This window comes from Aotus nancymaae, unplaced genomic scaffold, assembly GCF_030222135.1.
Source record: "Aotus nancymaae isolate 86718 unplaced genomic scaffold, 86718_ANA_hifiasm-v0.15.2.pri h1tg000002l, whole genome shotgun sequence".
NCBI classification, from domain to species: Eukaryota; Metazoa; Chordata; class Mammalia; order Primates; family Aotidae; genus Aotus; species Aotus nancymaae.
This window is the reverse complement of record NW_026988413.1, coordinates 8,198,527-8,216,811: the sequence shown is the minus strand read 5'-3', so window position 1 is coordinate 8,216,811 and position 18,285 is coordinate 8,198,527. Positions and strand designations below refer to the sequence as shown.

General features: G+C 45.9%; 1 protein-coding gene across 5 annotated transcripts; it reads left to right on the top strand.

Annotated features, from left to right (window-relative positions):
- The first annotated feature begins 1,664 nt into the window (after positions 1–1,664).
- On the top strand, positions 1,665–8,235 carry GIMAP5 (GTPase, IMAP family member 5). Of its 5 annotated transcripts, none has more exons than XM_064371909.1 (3): positions 1,665–1,961; positions 5,202–5,250; positions 6,840–8,235. In XM_064371909.1, exons 2-3 carry the CDS (start codon positions 5,208–5,210, stop codon positions 7,718–7,720), a joined length of 924 nt encoding a protein of 307 aa, XP_064227979.1. In that variant the 5' UTR covers positions 1,665–1,961; positions 5,202–5,207; the 3' UTR covers positions 7,721–8,235. The 5 variants fall into 5 exon arrangements, with proteins under 5 accessions (XP_064227979.1, XP_064227899.1, XP_064227935.1 ...); XM_064371942.1 differs by lacking the exon at positions 1,665–1,961 and adding an exon at positions 2,448–4,970; XM_064371829.1 differs by having other exon boundaries at positions 1,911–1,961; positions 5,202–8,235.
- Positions 8,236–18,285: the final 10,050 nt, after the last annotated feature.

Here is an 18,285-nt window from a genome sequence, read left to right as displayed (position 1 = left end):
AGAAGGAGTTTGAAGATGTTGCTAGAATGAAGTGAAAGCAGCAAAGTTTGCTACATTGATAAGAATGGTTAGCATCAGTGCCCCTCACTGTTTATAAGATTTCGATGTGAACTCTGTCCGTCAAGTTTTTGAGAGATTGCAGCCAGGTGCTGGGGGAGTACCTGGTCTCTAACTAATAAGGGTGAAATCCTGATCAGACTACAGCCCGCTTCCTGCCCTGCTCTGCTCAATTTACACAAGTTATGAGTGCCGACTAGGTTGAAAGTCCTTGAGGAATTTAAAAGAGTAAGGGCCAATAAAATATCAAAAATAAGGAAAAAACATCAATTCTCTTTCCTGGGGGAAAAAAAGTGGAAAAGAATTACCCCTCCCTTCTTATGGCATTTTCTTTAGAAAGCTTGGGTGAATTCCTTCTCTGCCCTTTGTAATGCAGATCTTTTTTAAAAGCTGTTTGACAGCCTAGGGCTGTCTTTATGTCTTTAGAGCACCTGGGAGCCATCCCTTCAAATGTAAACATCAAGGAAGATCACGTCCCCACCTCCCAGTCTCCGTGGGAAAGCAGGGGCCTAACTTAGAAGCCTAACTTAGGTAGGAGCCTCACTTTTGCCAGCACCTTTCTGAGTTGCAAATTTTCCCCTTTCCATGGAAGATATGAGAAGTTTACTTTTCCTCTAGAAAAAGACAGTTAGCTAACACATATGGTTACTGAATGAACTTAGGATGAGCTATGTGTGAGAAAGGGTGCTGTCAAGTCCTCCTACTTGAGGATTAGTTATAGTTTAGCTTGAGAACACGTGTGTAAGGGGTGGCACCTGCCTGGCTGTGTGACCAGGTGGCATCCCTCTCCGTCTTTGCAATCTCTTCCTGGATTGTCTAGTGGGATCTAGATCACATTCTGGTTCAAGGCACATTGAATAATAAAATTGCTTTCTTTCTCTTCTGCCTTTGTGGAGAGGTTTCTGGGCTGGCAGGAGACTGTTTAAAATTGTTTTACCCATCACATCTTAGACAATTGTTACAATATGACTTTAAGCCCCACTTCAAATGTCAACAGATGTGGGGATTCTCTGGGCGGTGACAGCCCTCCACCTAAGTCCACATTATGTTCTCCATCTGATAATTGCTTTACGTCCACTGCTCTAGCCTTAAATGGCAATCAGCTGAAAAATAGAGGTGCTATCACCCTGCTTTCAACCCTCACCAGATAAACTGACATGGAGGTGCCACAATGTCCTCACACTGCAGGCTCCGTCACGTGGCAGACAGCTTACCAGGGTCAGTCACGAGCCCAGAGTCAAATCCTGCGAGGGCTCATTCTGGTCCTCTGTGGACCAGAGTGCCTTTCTGACCCTGGTTAGCCGAAACTTTCCAGAAGCAGAGCCTGTGAGAAGGGGCCCAAGAGTGCTGGGAGGAGCAGGTGCCCTGGTGATGGGTGCTGAGGGCAGCAGGGGCCTTATCTGAAGTCACCAGGGGCCTTATCTGAACTTGGAAGTTGGGGAGTCTGTAATTCCCTTCATGTCTCCTTCTTCCAAATACTGCTTGCTTGAAAGTCAAAAAAAGGAAATAGGAGGGGGCACACTGTCCCAAGGCAGGCTCCTGACAGGAAGTGCCCGTTAAGGAGGCAGCACATCACTGCATTTGGTTGGTTTTCAGGGTCTTATTCCCAATCAGTTTCCAGTCAATGCCGGGCTATCCTAGTCCACAGGGGTGTGTGGGGCACACTCCATAATCTCTACTTTTCTTCTGTTTTTGCAGCTGAGTCATGAAGTTTTCAGCCCCAGCATGTGGCTCCTCCTTAACTGTGTCTGCTCAGCCTCCCTCAGCCCTGTGAACAGCCTCCCCACCCACAGACCACAGAGCAGGGCTCTCTCTGCTGCCGCTTCACCTTCCTGAGAGAGGGCCAGCCAGCCAGAGCCTCAGTGACCGCCGCCCTGGAGGACAGGGCACAGCAGCCATTTCTGGTAAGGAGAACTGGGTTTATACTCACAGAGACTTTGGAAATAGGAAGAATCACAGTTTGGTCACAGCTGTTCATTTCTGACGCGACCTTGCACAGGTCCCATCGCTTCTGGGTTCCCTGGTCAGTAAAACGGGGCAACAGCGGTGAGTGTTGCAGGATCAGCAGGTGCGCAGCTGGTGGAACACAGCCTGAAGAATCAGCGCCTGCACTCACAGCCCAGGCCCAGGGCAGCAGGCTTTGCTGGCCCATTGCTCATCATTTAGCTGAGTCGATCTCCATGAAACTCTCAGGGAGTAAGGCTGAAATGACCCTCTCATCCGTGGGACAGATGGGAAAACTGAAGCTTTCAGAGGGTGATAGGCTTTCCCCAGCTCCCCTAGAAAGCCGGGGCATTCTTCGCAATTTTACCCTCCTAATTTCTCCCTCCTAATTTCTCACGCACCATGTCCTAGACAAGGCTGGGAGCTGAGGATGGATTCTTTAGGGCTCCCCAGGATATTTTCCAATCCCAGGAGTCTCCTGTTCCAAACAAGACCCCTGAGTGGACCTTGTCCTGTGACTTTCAACTTCTGAAATCCACCCCATGCTCCCCCAGATGCCCCACGTTTTTCCTATGACCCCCTGCAGGATGCACACTGTAGCGAAACAGACTCATGTTCGGGGCACCTGTGAACAACCCCTTTATCAGCCACATCTTATGTGAGAGACATGCCATGAAATCACAGCGACCAGACCTCAAAACACATGATTCCAATACCTGGAAATATATTGGCTGGGACACGCAGGGTGAAGGAAATACTTATGAACAGGGAAGAAAAGAAGTGGTTTGATCTCTTCTAAAATAGCATGGAAGAGGCTACTTTCTTATGTTTTGCTAAAATAAGGTCTTCTCATGGTAAAATCGGGTTCATGCCATTTTCAAATCAGAATGTGCCTTTTGTTCATTTGCTTCACCCTCCTCCCTGAGCCAGACCCTCCCAACAGAGGGTGCTACTGTCTTGCTTGCACACTGCCTTCCAATCTCTCATGACCTTTGGACTCATTTGTGGGAAGATCAGTAAAATTTTTCTTTTGGAGAAGAAACCTGCCTTCATTCTCAGTTCCCCCAATTTTGTCTGCCCTGTAGACCAACACGTATGACGTTCCTCCAAGCCTATGACGTGCCCACCAGTCTTTTTCTAGGCTTTCATCAGTTCTCTTATAATCTTCTCCATGATTCATCTTAGCATTGCCATCAGTATCCTTTCTGACTCACCTGTGGACACTTGGTGGTTTGTTAATGTCTGCCAAGAAACATATTCCTCAATGCAGCCTGATCCACTGAGGTTGGACTGGGAGAACTATTGTTGGTGGTGGTGGGCTAACATAACAGAGTTTGATTGGCTTTCGTGACAGGCAGTTGTCTGTTTTTAAAGGAAAGACCTCAATTCAGAGAAACTCCTGCCACCTGCAATTTTATTTTTGAATAACCTTTTTTAAGAAATGCACTCAAGATTTTGCAATAAAATTTCTATGTGTTGGTCTTAGGGTAGGCTTCTAGCTGTCCAATTGATTTGTCTTGACCAGGGAATGGCAGCATGGTACACATGTCCCAAGAGGCCTGTTGACTTCTTTGGAATAGCCTCTTTTTCCGCCTGTGGAATCAAAGACAATACACAGACAAAAGGAGCCATTTCCTGATGTTGGCTCCATTGTAAATATGTGACCTTTGGCAGGTCATTTAATGCTCAGTTTCCTTGCATTTTAACAGAAATTTTAAGACCATCCTTGATCACATCACAGGGAATTTGGGAGAGCAATTAAAATAAGGAGGATGAGATAACTTTGAAAACTATAAATGTCTGCACAGAGGTTTATTACAGTGATGATGTTCATAATCAGCATTGTTACCGTTGTCATCTTGACCTTTACCATAGCATTATGTTGACTCGAAACCTCAGAAAACGTCATCTAAAGTAGAGAGGATGTCAGGGAACTGGTGCTATTTCGACAAAAGCCAAAAGTGTCATTTATCAGAGACAAGAACAATGTGTGGGAGAGAGGAGAACACTCTTCTCTGGGCTTAAGAAAAAGAAAGAAAGAGGGAGAGAGGGGGAAGAGGAAAGCAGGAAGAAGGAAAAGAAGGGAAGGGAGGGAGGCAGGAAGCTGTCTTAATACATTCTGATGATATAAAAATGGATTGCTTGACCTAAAGAAGGCCAAGAAAATCTACTAAATGCATAGAAAAATGTGGAAAAGATAGAAATCACAGAAGTTACTATGCATGGAAGTTTATAAATAACCGAAATAGAAAACAAACCATGAAAACTGTTTTTAACTCAATGATAATCAGCAAAATATAAGTTTGAGCCAATTGAGACATCCTTATTTATGCCCATACAGATGACAAGAAATTAAAAGTGTATTATTACCAAGTGACTGCGAAGATCTGGGGACCTCTCATAAATGAGTGGTGCAAATAAGAGTTAGCATGACTCCCTGGGAGTCATATTAGGCAATATCCAGTCAGGTGGCAAATGTACATCCCCGATACTGTTGCACAAGGCTGGGAATTGTTACCCGGAGCAGGAAATAAGTTGTTCTTGAATTCTGCCTGAAGTCGATTCTTTCTCTTCAATCACCTCACTACCTCCTCTCCACCAACCGTCAGGGTGGGAAGGCAGTCATGCCGGTCCTCCAGCACCACTTCCTCTCACGTCAGTTCTTTGTGTCCCTGATCCCCACTTCCACCCTCCCATTGGAAAGTACCATGTAATTTCCTCTCCGCCACTGGAATGGCCATCTGACACAAAGAATCTCCGGGACTGGAAGTTTCCAGTACTTCAAATAAACTAATGTTATTTACAGCAAGGCAATTTTTTTCTCTATTCTGGCAAGTTTGCCTACTTTGATTTCAGTTTTTTTAAACGCCCCACTCTTTGTTCCATAGAAGAATGCTTTCTTCATTTCATGCCTTTCCGGTTGGGGGAGATGATCAACTGATTTGCTTCAAAACATTTCCTGATTTTCTGTAAGTTGATGGGAGGGAGGCAATAGTGCATTATTTTAGCAGAACCTAACATCACCTGGTTTGCTTAAAGTTATTTACGGATGTTTCAAATAAAGTATGAGTTAGAAAATTAGTGATGGAAATGGCTCATCTGAGGATAATTATTCTTAGATGTCTGGATTGGGTGCTCTCAGGCTCTACCAGCTCCCATATGGACATTTGCTTTTTATTCTTTTCCTGTTTTCATTCCAGGAGAGAATGGAAGGATTCCAGAAGGGCAAATATGGAACTATGGCTGAAGGTAAGAAAGTCTTGAAGTTCTTAAGAGCCCCAGAGACTTGGGAGAATCACAATTCTCTCCCCACCTACCCCCACCTAAAACACAGTGGCAGAAACCCATTCATTTTAAATGAAAAAGATAAAGGCAACTATCATTTTTTACCTCCCCAGCCCTCTTGTGCCTGACCATACCATCACACACACACACACACACACACACACCCCATAGATGCTCTCCCTGCACCAGGTATGTGGGAAATGTGAAAGGAAACCCCAGAGGTTGAAAGGTCTGGAAGCAAATGGTGAATATGTTTTCTCTTTCTTTGTCTTCTGACAGCTAAAAAAAAGAAAACGTTCCCCATAGGGATTTAGTCATTGTGCTTGCTACAAAACACCACAGAATCACTTAAGGAAAGGAAGAACTGACGCAGAGTAGGAGGAATAAAACAACAGATTTTTTTTTTTGAGATGGAATCTCGTTCTGTTGCCAGGCTGGAGTGCAGTGGCGTGATCTTGGCTCACTGCAACCTCCGCCTCCCAGGTTCAGGTGATTCCACTCCCTCAACCTCCTGAGTAGTTGGAACTACAGGCGCGCACCATCATGCTTGGCTAATTTTTTTATTATTATTATTTTTTAGTAGAGACAGATTTCATCATGTTGGTCAGGCTGGTCTCGAACTCCTGACCTCATGATCTGCCTGCCTCGGCCTCCCAAAGTGCTGGGATTACAGGAGTGAGCCACCATGTCTGGCCTAAAATAATAGATTTTTAAGAGCCTACAGTGCACTTCGAATTCATTTGGGCTCTAGAAATCCACAGGATCCTCCCTCTTCGCACCTTGAAGATTTTAGTGTCACCCTCTCCAGCACCACTTCTGCCATAATTTTGTGTGCTTGGATCAGCCACACAGATGAGCTTTTCAACACATATGCTTCTGTTGACCTTATCTTCCACCTTTTTGAGCTGTCCACCCTAGGGCCATCTCCTAGACGTTGCCCTAACATTAACTGCGACCTATATCATCTCAATTTCAAGCATCTCACTCCCTATCCAGAGAGCACAGGCCCAGGGACAGGCAGCTGACCCTTGGCAGTGGGTCACTATAGCTCTGCCAGTGGAGACCTCCTTGACCCTCAAGGCTTGGATGAATGTGTGAAGTGTGTCTATACAAGTGTGCCTGGAAATGTGTGCATGAAAGAGAAGTAATTGTATTTTCACTTGTAGCTACTCATCCCCTGCCTCCTTCTAATCTCACAACATTTATTTAGCAATTAATCCTCCATGGATCTGGTCTAAACACCACGCAGGGGAAAACACAGGGACCGTTTTCTTTCGGGAAAGCTCTATTTGCCACGATCCAGATGGAGTGCTTAATGGATCTTCTTAATGCAAAAATTCTGACTCCTGGCTGTGGATCCAAACATGGGCTTCCAATGGGGGCTTTCTACATGCAAGATTCACCTGCAGTTGTATGCACACTTTTATATGCATATAAATATGTCTGTCATTCTGGGGATGAGGTTCATAACTTTCATGAGATAACCATGAACCATGACCTAACAGTCTTAAGGATCATTAACTTAGTAAGACACAAAACTTCTTTTTCTACAGTTAGATCAGAAAACGACAGGTTTGCAACACCATCAGCATTGAGGATTATCCTAGTGGGCAAATCAGGCTGTGGGAAAAGCGCCACAGGGAACAGCATCCTTGGCCAGCCCGTGTTTAAGTCCAAGCCGAGGGCCCAGTCAGTGACCAGGATGTGCCAGGTGGAGACAGGCACATGGAACGGGAGGCAAGTCCTGGTGGTCGACACGCCCTCCATCTTTGAGTCAAAGGCTGATACCCAAGAGCTGTACAAGGACATCGGGGACTGCTACCTGCTCTCTACCCCAGGGCCCCACGTGCTGCTTCTGGTGATCCAGCTGGGGCGTTTCACCGCCCAGGACATGGTGGCTGTCAGGAGGGTGAAGGAGATCTTTGGGGTAGGGGTCATGAGACATGTGGTCATCCTCTTCACCCACAAAGAGGACTTAGTGGGCCAGGCCCTGAATGACTATGTAGCAAACATAGACAACTGCAGCCTGAGGGACCTGCTGCACCAGTGCGAGAAGAGGTACTGTGCCTTCAACAACCGGGCCACTGACGAGGAGCAGAGGCAGCAGCAGGCAGAGCTCCTGGCTGTGGTCGAAAGGCTGGAGAGGGAGCGAGAGGGCTCCTTCCACAGCAATGACCTCTTCCTAGATGCCCAGCTGCTCCAGAGAGGTGGGGCTGTGCCCTGCCAAGAAGACTACAGGCAGTACCTGGCCAAGGTGGAACGGCAGGTGAAGAAGCAGAGGCAAGAGCTGAGGGAGGACGAGAGTAACTGGGCGTGCAAGGCACTCCTCAGAGTCAAACACCAGATGCTTTCGCATTATGAGATTTGTGCTTTTCTTTTTTGGTGCAGCATACTTTTTCTTCTTTTATTTCTGTTCATCTTTCATTATCTTTAAATCTCTCGACCCTGGGGCCTCTCTGAAGTATTACCGAATGGAGTCATTGTTCTAAGAATCACCGATTCAGATTCGGATCCCTGTGGTCTGTGGAGCAAGCTGCTTGCTGTCCGTGCAGATCCCATTTCCCCTTCTTCCTTACAGACTTGAGCTGGGTGCCTCTGCTCCAGGGCCGCCTGGCTGCTCTAAGCACAATCCCACTCTCTCTGCCAATGACTGCCTCAGGAATGGGCCTGAGGTCCGATGCAGACCCATGAGAAGTGAGTAGAAGTCTGCAGAGGTGGGGATGGACGGTCTCTTTAGATAGAGCCTGTCTTCATCCCTGGTATTGTGGGGTCTGGGTGTGACGGTGGGACTGTCTGCAGCTTTGTGCTGCCAACTTGAGGTTGAAGGCAGTGCCTCAGAGCAGCCAGAGAGTTGGGGCCACCTGAGCCCTGAGCCACCAGCCCTGCAGCCTGCCCTATCTCTGCATTTCCTGTTGTGTTACCCAATAAACTTTCTAATTGTTTAAGCTATTTGAGTTCTAGGTCTCTTTTAACCTGCATTTGAAAACATTCAAACTAATGAAAATTTCTCCTCATTCCTTTTTATCCTTTTAACCTGTTGGAACTTCCCAGTCCTCATGCTTCCTTTCAGCAAGTGGCATCCAGAATAAAGGAATAGGGTTGGCTTTTCTTGTTCCTAAAATTAGGAAGAACCTCCTGCTCTAACTGAAGTACCTGCCACATAGTGGACATTCATTGAACTCTGAGTAAAGCAAAACACTTTCAGTTGGATTGCATTGATGAATGGGAATGGGAGAAGGCCAAGGAAATGGGGTGGCCTCTAGGCAGGGCTTTCTCTGTGCTTTCTTCTCAGTGTGGCCAGGGGCACAAGAGAAACACAGTTCACATTTGAATGCTCTGGAAGGAATCACTGGCAAACATTCTGAGAAAGTTAACCAAACCCTTTCTCCTTCTCCACTGTAAAATGTCCTCGGATCAACTCTCCAGCTCTATTCCTTGGGAAGTCGATGTCCACAGGGTTGGGGTGGGGGGGCAGGCTGTTGGCTGGGTACCAGGCACTCCTGCTCACCATGAAAGTGACTCCTTGTTGGTACAGGGAGTATGGACTGGGCGACCCGGAAATGGACCATCCCCACACTGGAAGGAGGCTACTCTGGCAGTGCTGCTCCCTAATGCCTTCTTGAGGTCTTGGCTGTGTCAATCCAGAGTGCCTCCCTGGAGGGAGGGAGAGCCCAGACATCAACTACTGGGCCAGTGTTCCGGAGGCTTCAAGGTCACCACACTTATATGCAGTCTTTGCCTCCCTCTGCTCTCCCAGTTCTCCTCTGCAGGGCCTCTGCAGCGAAGGGAGCCACGTTTCAGAGTCACCCAGGACAGAGGTGAGCTCCCTTCTGATGTTGCCATCAGTGACCACACTGCGGGGCACCTCCTCAGCTCTCTCCAGTCTGTCCCGTCCATCCCCACCGCTAATGCTGGGGTGCAGGTGTGATCCCCTCCGAATGTTATCCCTGTCTCCAGGTTTATACTTGTACAACCCAGCTGCCACCTTCTCTTCCCAAGACACACCAACCTGCTCAGAAGCCTCCATGGAAGATTTGAGGAGGCCCCCTCAAATCCTGAGAATGAGACCCAGATCCCCCAACCCCTGCCCAGCCCCAGCCCCCTGTGCGCTCCTCCTGTGTGCTGACTCCCATTTCCTTCCTTAATCACAGGCCCCTCAGTCTCCAGAGACTTTCCCCAAGAGGCAAGGATGTTCCCAGTCAGCTTAGTGGTATCCCATCTAGGAAGCCTCTGCAGAGCCTGCCATGGTCTCCTTGCTGACATTGCTTCCTAAATAAACTACAGTCCCACTCTTACGTGCCTTCATCCCTCCACCCCACACTCCCTCCTGGCACCCGGCATTGACCCTGACCCTCAGTACTCACATCATAAATGTCTGTGAAGCTGGACTGAATTAAATCAAGCCCAGTTGGAGCAGTTGGGGAACACTGCATTGAGGAAGTGGTTCCTGGTCTGAGAACTCAGGGCTCCTCGGGATTCCCAGGGTTTGGGGAGCTGACGTACAACACACTCCCTGCACATGTTTGGGATGGGTTCTGTGCTAGATGATGCAGGAGTCAGGGTCATGGAGCCAGACGTGGAGCTTCATTGCCAGCAGCGGTGCTGGAGAATGCTGCTAAGGGGCATCGCAGCCTAGCACTTCAGACTCACCCTAGAGTAGCCACCTGCCCATCCAGCCACAGGCTGTCTGGGACGGGTGCAGGTCTCCCTTACTGAACACAGAGAAGAAGGCGTGGTGGAGGGACCCAGGGACCTCCTCCTCATCCGATTACCTGTTTCCACTGAATTCCCCTCCTGTGCAGACTTGAGCCTCATGTCTGCCTTCTTCCCTTTGCTGCCACTGAGATGGGGAACACCACCCTTTCCTCAAATGCCCATGGACATCACACGTCACTGTCCTGGATGGCACTGAGTTTGGGGATAGGGATGTTGTGTTGCAGTGCAGCCCAGCCAAGAATGGGTAATCAGTGAAACGGATGACGGCCCTGGCCCAAGTCTAGCCTGCCTCCTGTTTTGTACAGCTGTGAGTTAAGAAGGATGTTAACATTTCTAAATGGTTGAAGAAATCAGAAGAAAAATAACATTTCATCTTCACACGTGAAAACTGCCTGAAACTCAGAATTCAGTGTTCAGGAAGCTCTAGGGGATGCAGCCTTGCACATCACTTACAGTCTCATCCCTGGTGGCCTTTGTCTATGCAGCAAAGTTGAGATAAGGAGCTGGGACAGCAACCATACAGTCTGCTGAACCCAGGTTTTCTGCTCTCTGGACCTTAAAACTCCTGCTCCAGGAAATCCCAGGTCTCCCTGCTTTCCCCAAGGCAGGCCCCATCCTGCCACTGAAACTCTTGCTCTCTTTCCTTCAAGTCCAGCCCCTTCTCCTCCAGCCTCCTCCACACCTCCAGCGTCCCCTGGTTGGTTCAGCAGAGCGATCTCACCATCCTTGCTCTCAGGTGTAGGATCATGGCATCATCTTTTCAGCCTCCAAATAAATCAGAGCAAGTCTATGAATAAAGTAGGGAATTCTGCCAGCAGCTTTTGCACAGCATGTCTCCTGCTTTCTTCTTCTCCCATCCCTGGCTGATCTTGATTTTTCATGATCACAGAGTTTTATTTGGAAGATCTTGTCCTCACTGAAAAGAGGATGGCAGGTAACAGCTTACCATGTTGTGTTTCTGGAGGGGGGCAGAATGTGCTTTCTTTGTCATGGGTGAATATAGTCCTGTGAAATAGTTCTTTCATTGCTCAATGGGAAGTTTGCCCCTCAGTTCTGAGTCTACAACCTTTGACCTTTTTAAGAGTTTCACCAAGTGCAGCTCCCTTACCTGTGCAGAAGGCACCTTCTCCACCCATTCAAAGCCCTTCTATTTTGTCCTAGAGGGGAAATCTTACACTGATTGTTCACACTGGAGGTGGATGTGATATCCAACACAAAGCATCACACTTTACAGATAAGGACATTAAGGCAAGAAAAGAAAACCCTACTGAGGTCACACATTATTTAACGGATGAACGGAAACTAACACCCAGGTCTGCTGACCTCAGATATTCTCAGCAGCAGTCTGGGATTCCTGCTGAAGAACGTACAGACAACCCCAAAATGTCAGCACATGCCTGCATTTCCCACCGCCTGTATTTAATAGAGGCTGTAGACAGCCCCAAAATGCACCACATGCCTGCGTTTCCCAGCACCCATATTTAACATACAGATAGCCATAAAATTCAGCACATACCTGCGTTTCCCAGCACCTGTATTTAGCTAATGGGAGGCACGGAAGGCTCATAGAGGCTGTCCACCCAGATCAAGAAAGTCAGCAGTCATTTCCAACTGAACATCTGGATGTCATGGGTTCTTGTCTGCCTTTAGGGTCTCAGGGCTGGTACCCAAACTAAAGTGTGCCTGGCAAAGCATCCCCCTTAAATAAACTTACAAAAGAAATTATCCCCTAAGTTTCCATGGTGATGATGGTGGAAAGGGTGACAAACCACCTGGTTAGCCCAGGTCTCAGAGGATTCCCTGAACAAAGGACTTTCAGTGCTGAACTGGGAAAGTCCCAGTCTTACCCCAAGGGTAGGAGATGGTCATGGGTCCAGGTTAGGGGTGGGGAGTAGGGGCATGTACATCCAGTAATTGGAGAAAAGAACTTATTGTTGGGCTCAGATCAATGCCTTATGCTACAGAAGAGGATTGCTGCTTCCATATTCCTACCTCAAACAGTCTCAGACCAGTCGCTACCCCAGGGGCATCTCTCATCAAGCCCCCTCACCTCCTTGCATTATTCCCACCATTCCTTTCCCTCCTACCTCCTACTTCCGGTGTTCGGGTAGAAAATCCACCCAGGTCCCACAGAAGAATGACTTCTCAGGCTTCCCTACTATGAAAAACCCACACAACCCTTCCCAAAGCAGCATGAGGACCTTGCTGTGTGCAAAGTTTCAGTGTATTGCCTTGTAACAGGCTCAAGACATTAATACTAAAGAATGAGTCTCCAATTTCAGAATTGAAGAGCCTATGGCAGGTCAATTGAAAAAATACTTTTTGGACTGATGTCATGGTGCTTTGGGGGAAGAAGTTGGTGTTCCACGTGGTCCTGGTGCTGAAGATGCGGTCTGCAGTCTGGGTCCCCTGTAGCTTGTTTCTACCCACCTGGCCCTCCTGCGCCCACCTTTTCCCTCTCTCCCCTAGCGGGATGAGGCGTGCAGGCTTGGGTGAAGGAGTACCTCCTGGCAACTCGGAACGACGGCTAAGCTAATAGTGGGTATAGCGCCTGTGAAGAAGAAAATGAGAGACTCGCTGAAAGTCTGAGAAGCAAAGTAACTGCTATAAAATCTTTTCCCATGGAAATAGGCCATGAAGTTAAAATCCAAAATAAATTATTAGCTGAAACGGATTCACAATCGGATTCTACAATTGGATGTCTAGCATGGACAAACTGAAGATCTTATCCATAGGAAGCCACACAAAGCTGCTGTGCCCTATGATGCTGTTTGCTTTGTCTTTTTTGTCATATATTGGATTATTAAACTGAGGTGATGCAAGTAACTGTAAGTTTGGAATTTGTTCCAGCTTAATAACTTGGTGTACCACTTTGACAAAAATCAGCATCAAAACATTCCTAGTTTTCAAAACTATGGCATTTTCCATTGAAAATGATGTTCTTCCTTCCCCCATCCTATCCTCCCCTGACAAGCCCCAGTGTATATTGTTCACCTCCCTGTATCCATGTCACACTTATAAGTGAGAACATGTGGTGTTCAGTTTTCTGTTCCTGCATTAGTTTGCTGAGGATAATACTTTCAGCTTCATCCATATCCCTACAAAGGACATGATCTCATTCTTTTTTATGGCTGCATAGTATTCCATGGTGTATATGTACCACATTTTCTTTATCCAATCTATCATTGATCAACATTTGGGTTGATTGAATACTGTTTCTTAATGACTCATTTTAGCCTCTATTTTCAGGGGTAGTGAGATGGTGTGGCTCCACCAATTTCCAATTTGTTTTTCTATTATTTGCTAACTGTCAGATTAAATAGCATTGTAATATTCTGTTGTTATTATAAATGTAGGTTTATGCCTGATTTAAGGCAACTTTTGGTAGGAGAGCAACAGAATGCCTGAAAAGCCTGACTGTGAGCTCTAGAGGCAGTTAGCCAGTTTGTGATCGAATGGTAACTGAATTTTCCCACCTGCATCAACTGTGATGATGCACTGCCTTTTCTAAAGCTCACAGTCAACAGAGTGAGACTCTTTCTCAAAAAAAAAACTCATCTTTCCATGTGATGAGTGTCACGTCGAGATCACCACCTGAGACGTTGATCACCACCTGCCGAGGTCTGTCCTGCAGACCCTGACTCAGTGACAGATGAATAAAATACACTCTCACACACAGAATACAGCATAAGAGTTGGGCTAGGGATGGTTGTCAGCTGCTTTCAGAGGGCAATTGCAGCTAACTGACCACTACTCCCTCTTCCTCCTCGAATTAATTCAGTATAGATTTAATAACAGAGGTTCTAAGTCAACATGCTTGTGGATAATTAACATGGTTAAAAAAGTGGTTTTATGAATGATAAAAGGTCTTGGTTCTGAGGCCCAGAATAAACACCATTAACAGGTAATTCCTCTTTGACCTCCCCCTGAGAGGACCATCCAGCACAAAGTTTACATGCGGAAACATGGTAGAGACAAAGGGATGTGGGGTAAACAGACTTAACTGGGGAAGCTTTTATTATCCTAATCTTGCTCTATGACTTAATACTCTAACGTAAGGACTGGTTGCTTTCAGCTTATTCCATAAGTTAATAAAAACCTTTCAGCCTTGTGTGCTGGGCTACTGATGCATGCAGTCATGAGTCTGCCAGGTGAGGCAGTCATTGTGTCTGTCCGGTGAGGGGGTCATTGGTCTTATTTCAGCTTTGCATTCTAGAATTAACAAATAACACAAGACAATTCTGCGTACAATTGGCAACATTCTTTTCTAGTCAAAGAGTCACTCCCAGGAACGGGGGTTTCACCAGGAGAGATGATCTCACACACCTTTCTATATGGCTGTTTGTTGGGTGTGCAGATCTATAGCGTGAAGAGATTCTAGAAGTTTAAAGTTGCTTTATGTCTGCTGTTCTGTTTGTACTGACTCAGTAATAGATGTCACTGTAATGCTGGCAGTTGCCAGGATGACTATGGCTGAGACTATAAAGGCCATTAGTTTGACTATGAATCTTTTGTGTCTGACTTGTAGTGTTACTTGACATCTTAGTTTATTGTATGCCATTAATGCAGAACTTCACTGGGGGTATGTTAATCTCTTTTAGTCAAGCAGTTGCATTGTTAGAAGCTGTGAAGGGGGTGTTAGTTTAAGTTACAAGGCAGAAAAATGTATATTAGAAAATGGGCTTGATAGTGTAGCAAGTACAGGTTGCAGGCAGAGTGAAAGAATAAAAAAGATACAAATCATCTGGAGTGACGATGTCTGTCTCCTGAGTAGGATTCCCCTCGGCCTCCTGCATGGTCCTATTCAGCATTCCTTAGGTGATGCCCTGGCTTGTGTGGTTTGAGGAAGCTGCATCGTTTGGAGTTGTGGATCTTGCAGAGTCTTTCCTAGGCTGGCTCGAGTTTTTTCTTCTTTCTACCCTTACAGAGGACAGAGTCTCCAGGCTGGTGTGGGTGTACTGGAAATTCTAGGAGTTGTGCCTGTGCTAAGAGACTTTTTATAATCTTCATAAAAGAGCAGGTTAGTACTTAAAAAAAAAAAAACAACTTGTGCTTTAATGTCTAGTTTACAGAAAAACGAGATGATACTCCTTTAACTTTTAACTAATATGTTTACACACAGAATTTCTTTTACAATTAATGTTTTAAAACTTGCTTAGACTTTCAAAACAAAAATTATACAACCTACTTGCATAAATTCCTTTCTATAACATTTTTCAGTTTTCACTGGCAAACTTGGACATGCCTTAACTTCCTTTGTTTTATAGCCTTCTTTACTAATGGTACATTCTAATATCTATAACCTTTTTAACATTCCTTTTTCTACTTACTTTATCTCCTTTGTCTTGCTTTCTGTGCTTCTTTATCTCTCTTCGCCTCCTCGTCTCCTTTCCTCTCTCTCTCTCTCTCTGACTCTCTTTTTTCTTTTTACACTATTTCTTTCCTTAGTCTCACTTTCTGTAACTGTCTGTCTTGGTCAGGCAGTGATGTTATCACTTTAAGTCTGCTTGTTCACTGCCAGGAGCCAATGGGCCAGACAGTGAGCTGTGGGCTTGAGATTAGACTTAATTAAAGCTGTTTCAAGATTTTGTGGTAGATAAACTGAGTAAGCCAAGCCACTCACTATATTTATGGGCTGAGCAGGAGAAGTTTTTAAGGCTAGTATCATGGCTTTAATCTCAGTTCTCTGACTGCTGGTAAACTTAGAGCGGGTGACTGAATCATGTGGTCTTCACTAGACTACAGCTTTTCCTGTCTACCTGATTTATCAGGCAACAGTGATAAAGCATTAGGTATGGAGAAGTGCAATACTGCTTCAAATTTCTCTTAAAGGAATCTCGATGATATTAGGATCATAACTTAGCAATTGACTGCATTAATCATTAAGATGGCAAGCTGAAGTTGGTAACATGAAATTTAAAAGGAAATATGAAAATATTTCTAGAAGCAGAGACTCAAATAATATACTGTAACTATATGCTTAAAACCACAGGTAGAATAGCTTAAACCTTGCAGTTGCGTCTTCAAGCTAAGTTTATGGACCTTAAACTGGCACACTGTTCTGAAAACAGTGACTCACTACCAGGACAAAGACTACCTTTAATCAGTGAGGCAAGACAGTTATTTATGCATATGTTTCTACTACACTTACACACAAATTTCTCTTTGAGAATGGGTACAGTATTTTTACTTCTAAATTCAACAAATATTATTTAAAGTTCTCCTTTAAAGGGTAAGGTGGTTTTACATGCTTATCTTTTAATTGCTCTTTAATTCACGGGCCTTCTGTAATTTATCTCCTTTTAGAGGTTACTGTTTCACTTAAGTTGGATTTTTAAAGTGCCACATTAAGGATAAGAGAAAATAACAATGGCCATTATCAGAATTTGAATTTTACTTGAATCTCAGCAGAGAATTACAATCTAGGACGTTGCTTGTAAACAAGGAACACATGAAATTTCACTGTGGGACGTGCGTGGAGCCAGCACAGGGGCGCGGGTCCCGGTGGGCAGCCGTGCCGGCCCCGCCCAGGTGACGCTTTCCATTTCCATCTGGGCTGCTCACTCCCCGCCTCCCCGACCCGGAGGTTGCCGGCTTGGACAGAGCTTCCCTGCCAAAGCCTTCCCCACCCCCGTTTTTTTTTTCCTTTTGCTTAGCGGCACGGCTTTGGCTTCTAATGCTTTTCCTTATCTTTTTACAAACATAAACCTGATTGCCTGGTCAATCATCAATTACCGGGCAGGCTAAGGGTTCCTTCTGTAATGCTGCTTGCTTAAGACAGGGACCTATAGCGGTAGTGCTTCCCTTGTCCTTTTGCCTATTCATTGGTTACCTTTGTGCATGATTTCTCCCCGCTCCCTCCCAGAGCTTTATGTCCATCGTGCTCTCTGCCAGGAACCATGGGCTTTGGGAAACGATAGTGTGCATTAATTTAGCTTGATACAGTTTCTGTTGCACTGATAACTCCTGTCCTATAATGAATCCGTAGGCGGAAACAATCCCTCCCAAACTTGGCAATCCCTAGTGGGTACAAATGACTTACTGACTACTTGAATTGAACGCGAGGTCTCTGCACCTTCTGTTTTTGGGGGGTCCACCGCTTTCCTTCTTCACAGCGATGTCAGTTCACTCCATGTTCAGGCGCCTGCTGTGACAATGACTTGGTCAGATCCCCTCACACCAGGACACTGGCTGTGGCAAGGGTCACATCGGGGTCACCACCTGAGACATTGGTCACCACCCGCAGAGGTCTGTCCTGTAGACCCTGACTCAGCGACGGATGAATGAAATACGCTCTCACACACAGAATACAGCGTAACAGTCTGGCTAGGGATGGTTGTCAGCTGCTCTCAAAGGGCGATTGCAGCTAACTGACCACTACTCCCTCTTCCTCCTTGCATTTATTCAGCATAGATTTAATAATAGAAGTTCTAAGTCAACGAGCTTGTGGATAATTTATGTGGTTAAAAGATAGTTTATGTGGTTAAATTTATATGATAAAAAGTCTTGGTTGCAGGGCCCAGAATAAACCATTAACAGGTAATTCCCCTTTGTCCTCCCCACCCACAGGGCCACGCAGCACAAAGTTTACATAAGTAAACAGAGTGGCGACAAAGGGATGTGGGGTAAATAGACTGAACTGGAGAAGCTTTTATTATCCTAATCTTGACTCTATGACTTAATACTCTTAACGTACAAACTGTCTGCCTTCAGCCTGTTCCATAAGTTAATAAAAACCTTTTGGCCTTCCAAAATGTTAGAGACTGTATCTTACAACCTTTCCCTAATATTTCCTTTAATATTTTGCCAGCCACCCCGAGTGAATCCCCATGTTTCCAAGGATGGTTCTTTTCTTTCCAAGGATGATATTGGAGTGGACATTTTTGGGGATGGCAAATGGGAAAACCAACTTTTTTTTTTGATACCATCTTGTTTGCAATGCTAATGGTTTTGAATCCAAGACTCCCTGTTTTCCATGTGCTGGCCCTGGATTGTCTTGAACGGTGGTCTCCACAGAGGGCTGGTAAGGAGGGGCTCCTGAGCATCAGAGGAAAACCAGCAGTACCAAGTAGGTGCTTGGAGAGGTGGGCAAGGGGCAGACGAGGCGATGCTAGAAGAGCTGCAGAGAGGGGCGAGGGAACATGCAAGCAAATATTCCTACACCAGGGGAGGCCAGGGACCTGACCATCTTGCAGTACCATCCACTTCTTCTAACTACCAGGAAACTAAGATTTCCAGGATTTCCTAAAGCAGCAGTGACATGAGGCCAAGTCTGCACCTGAG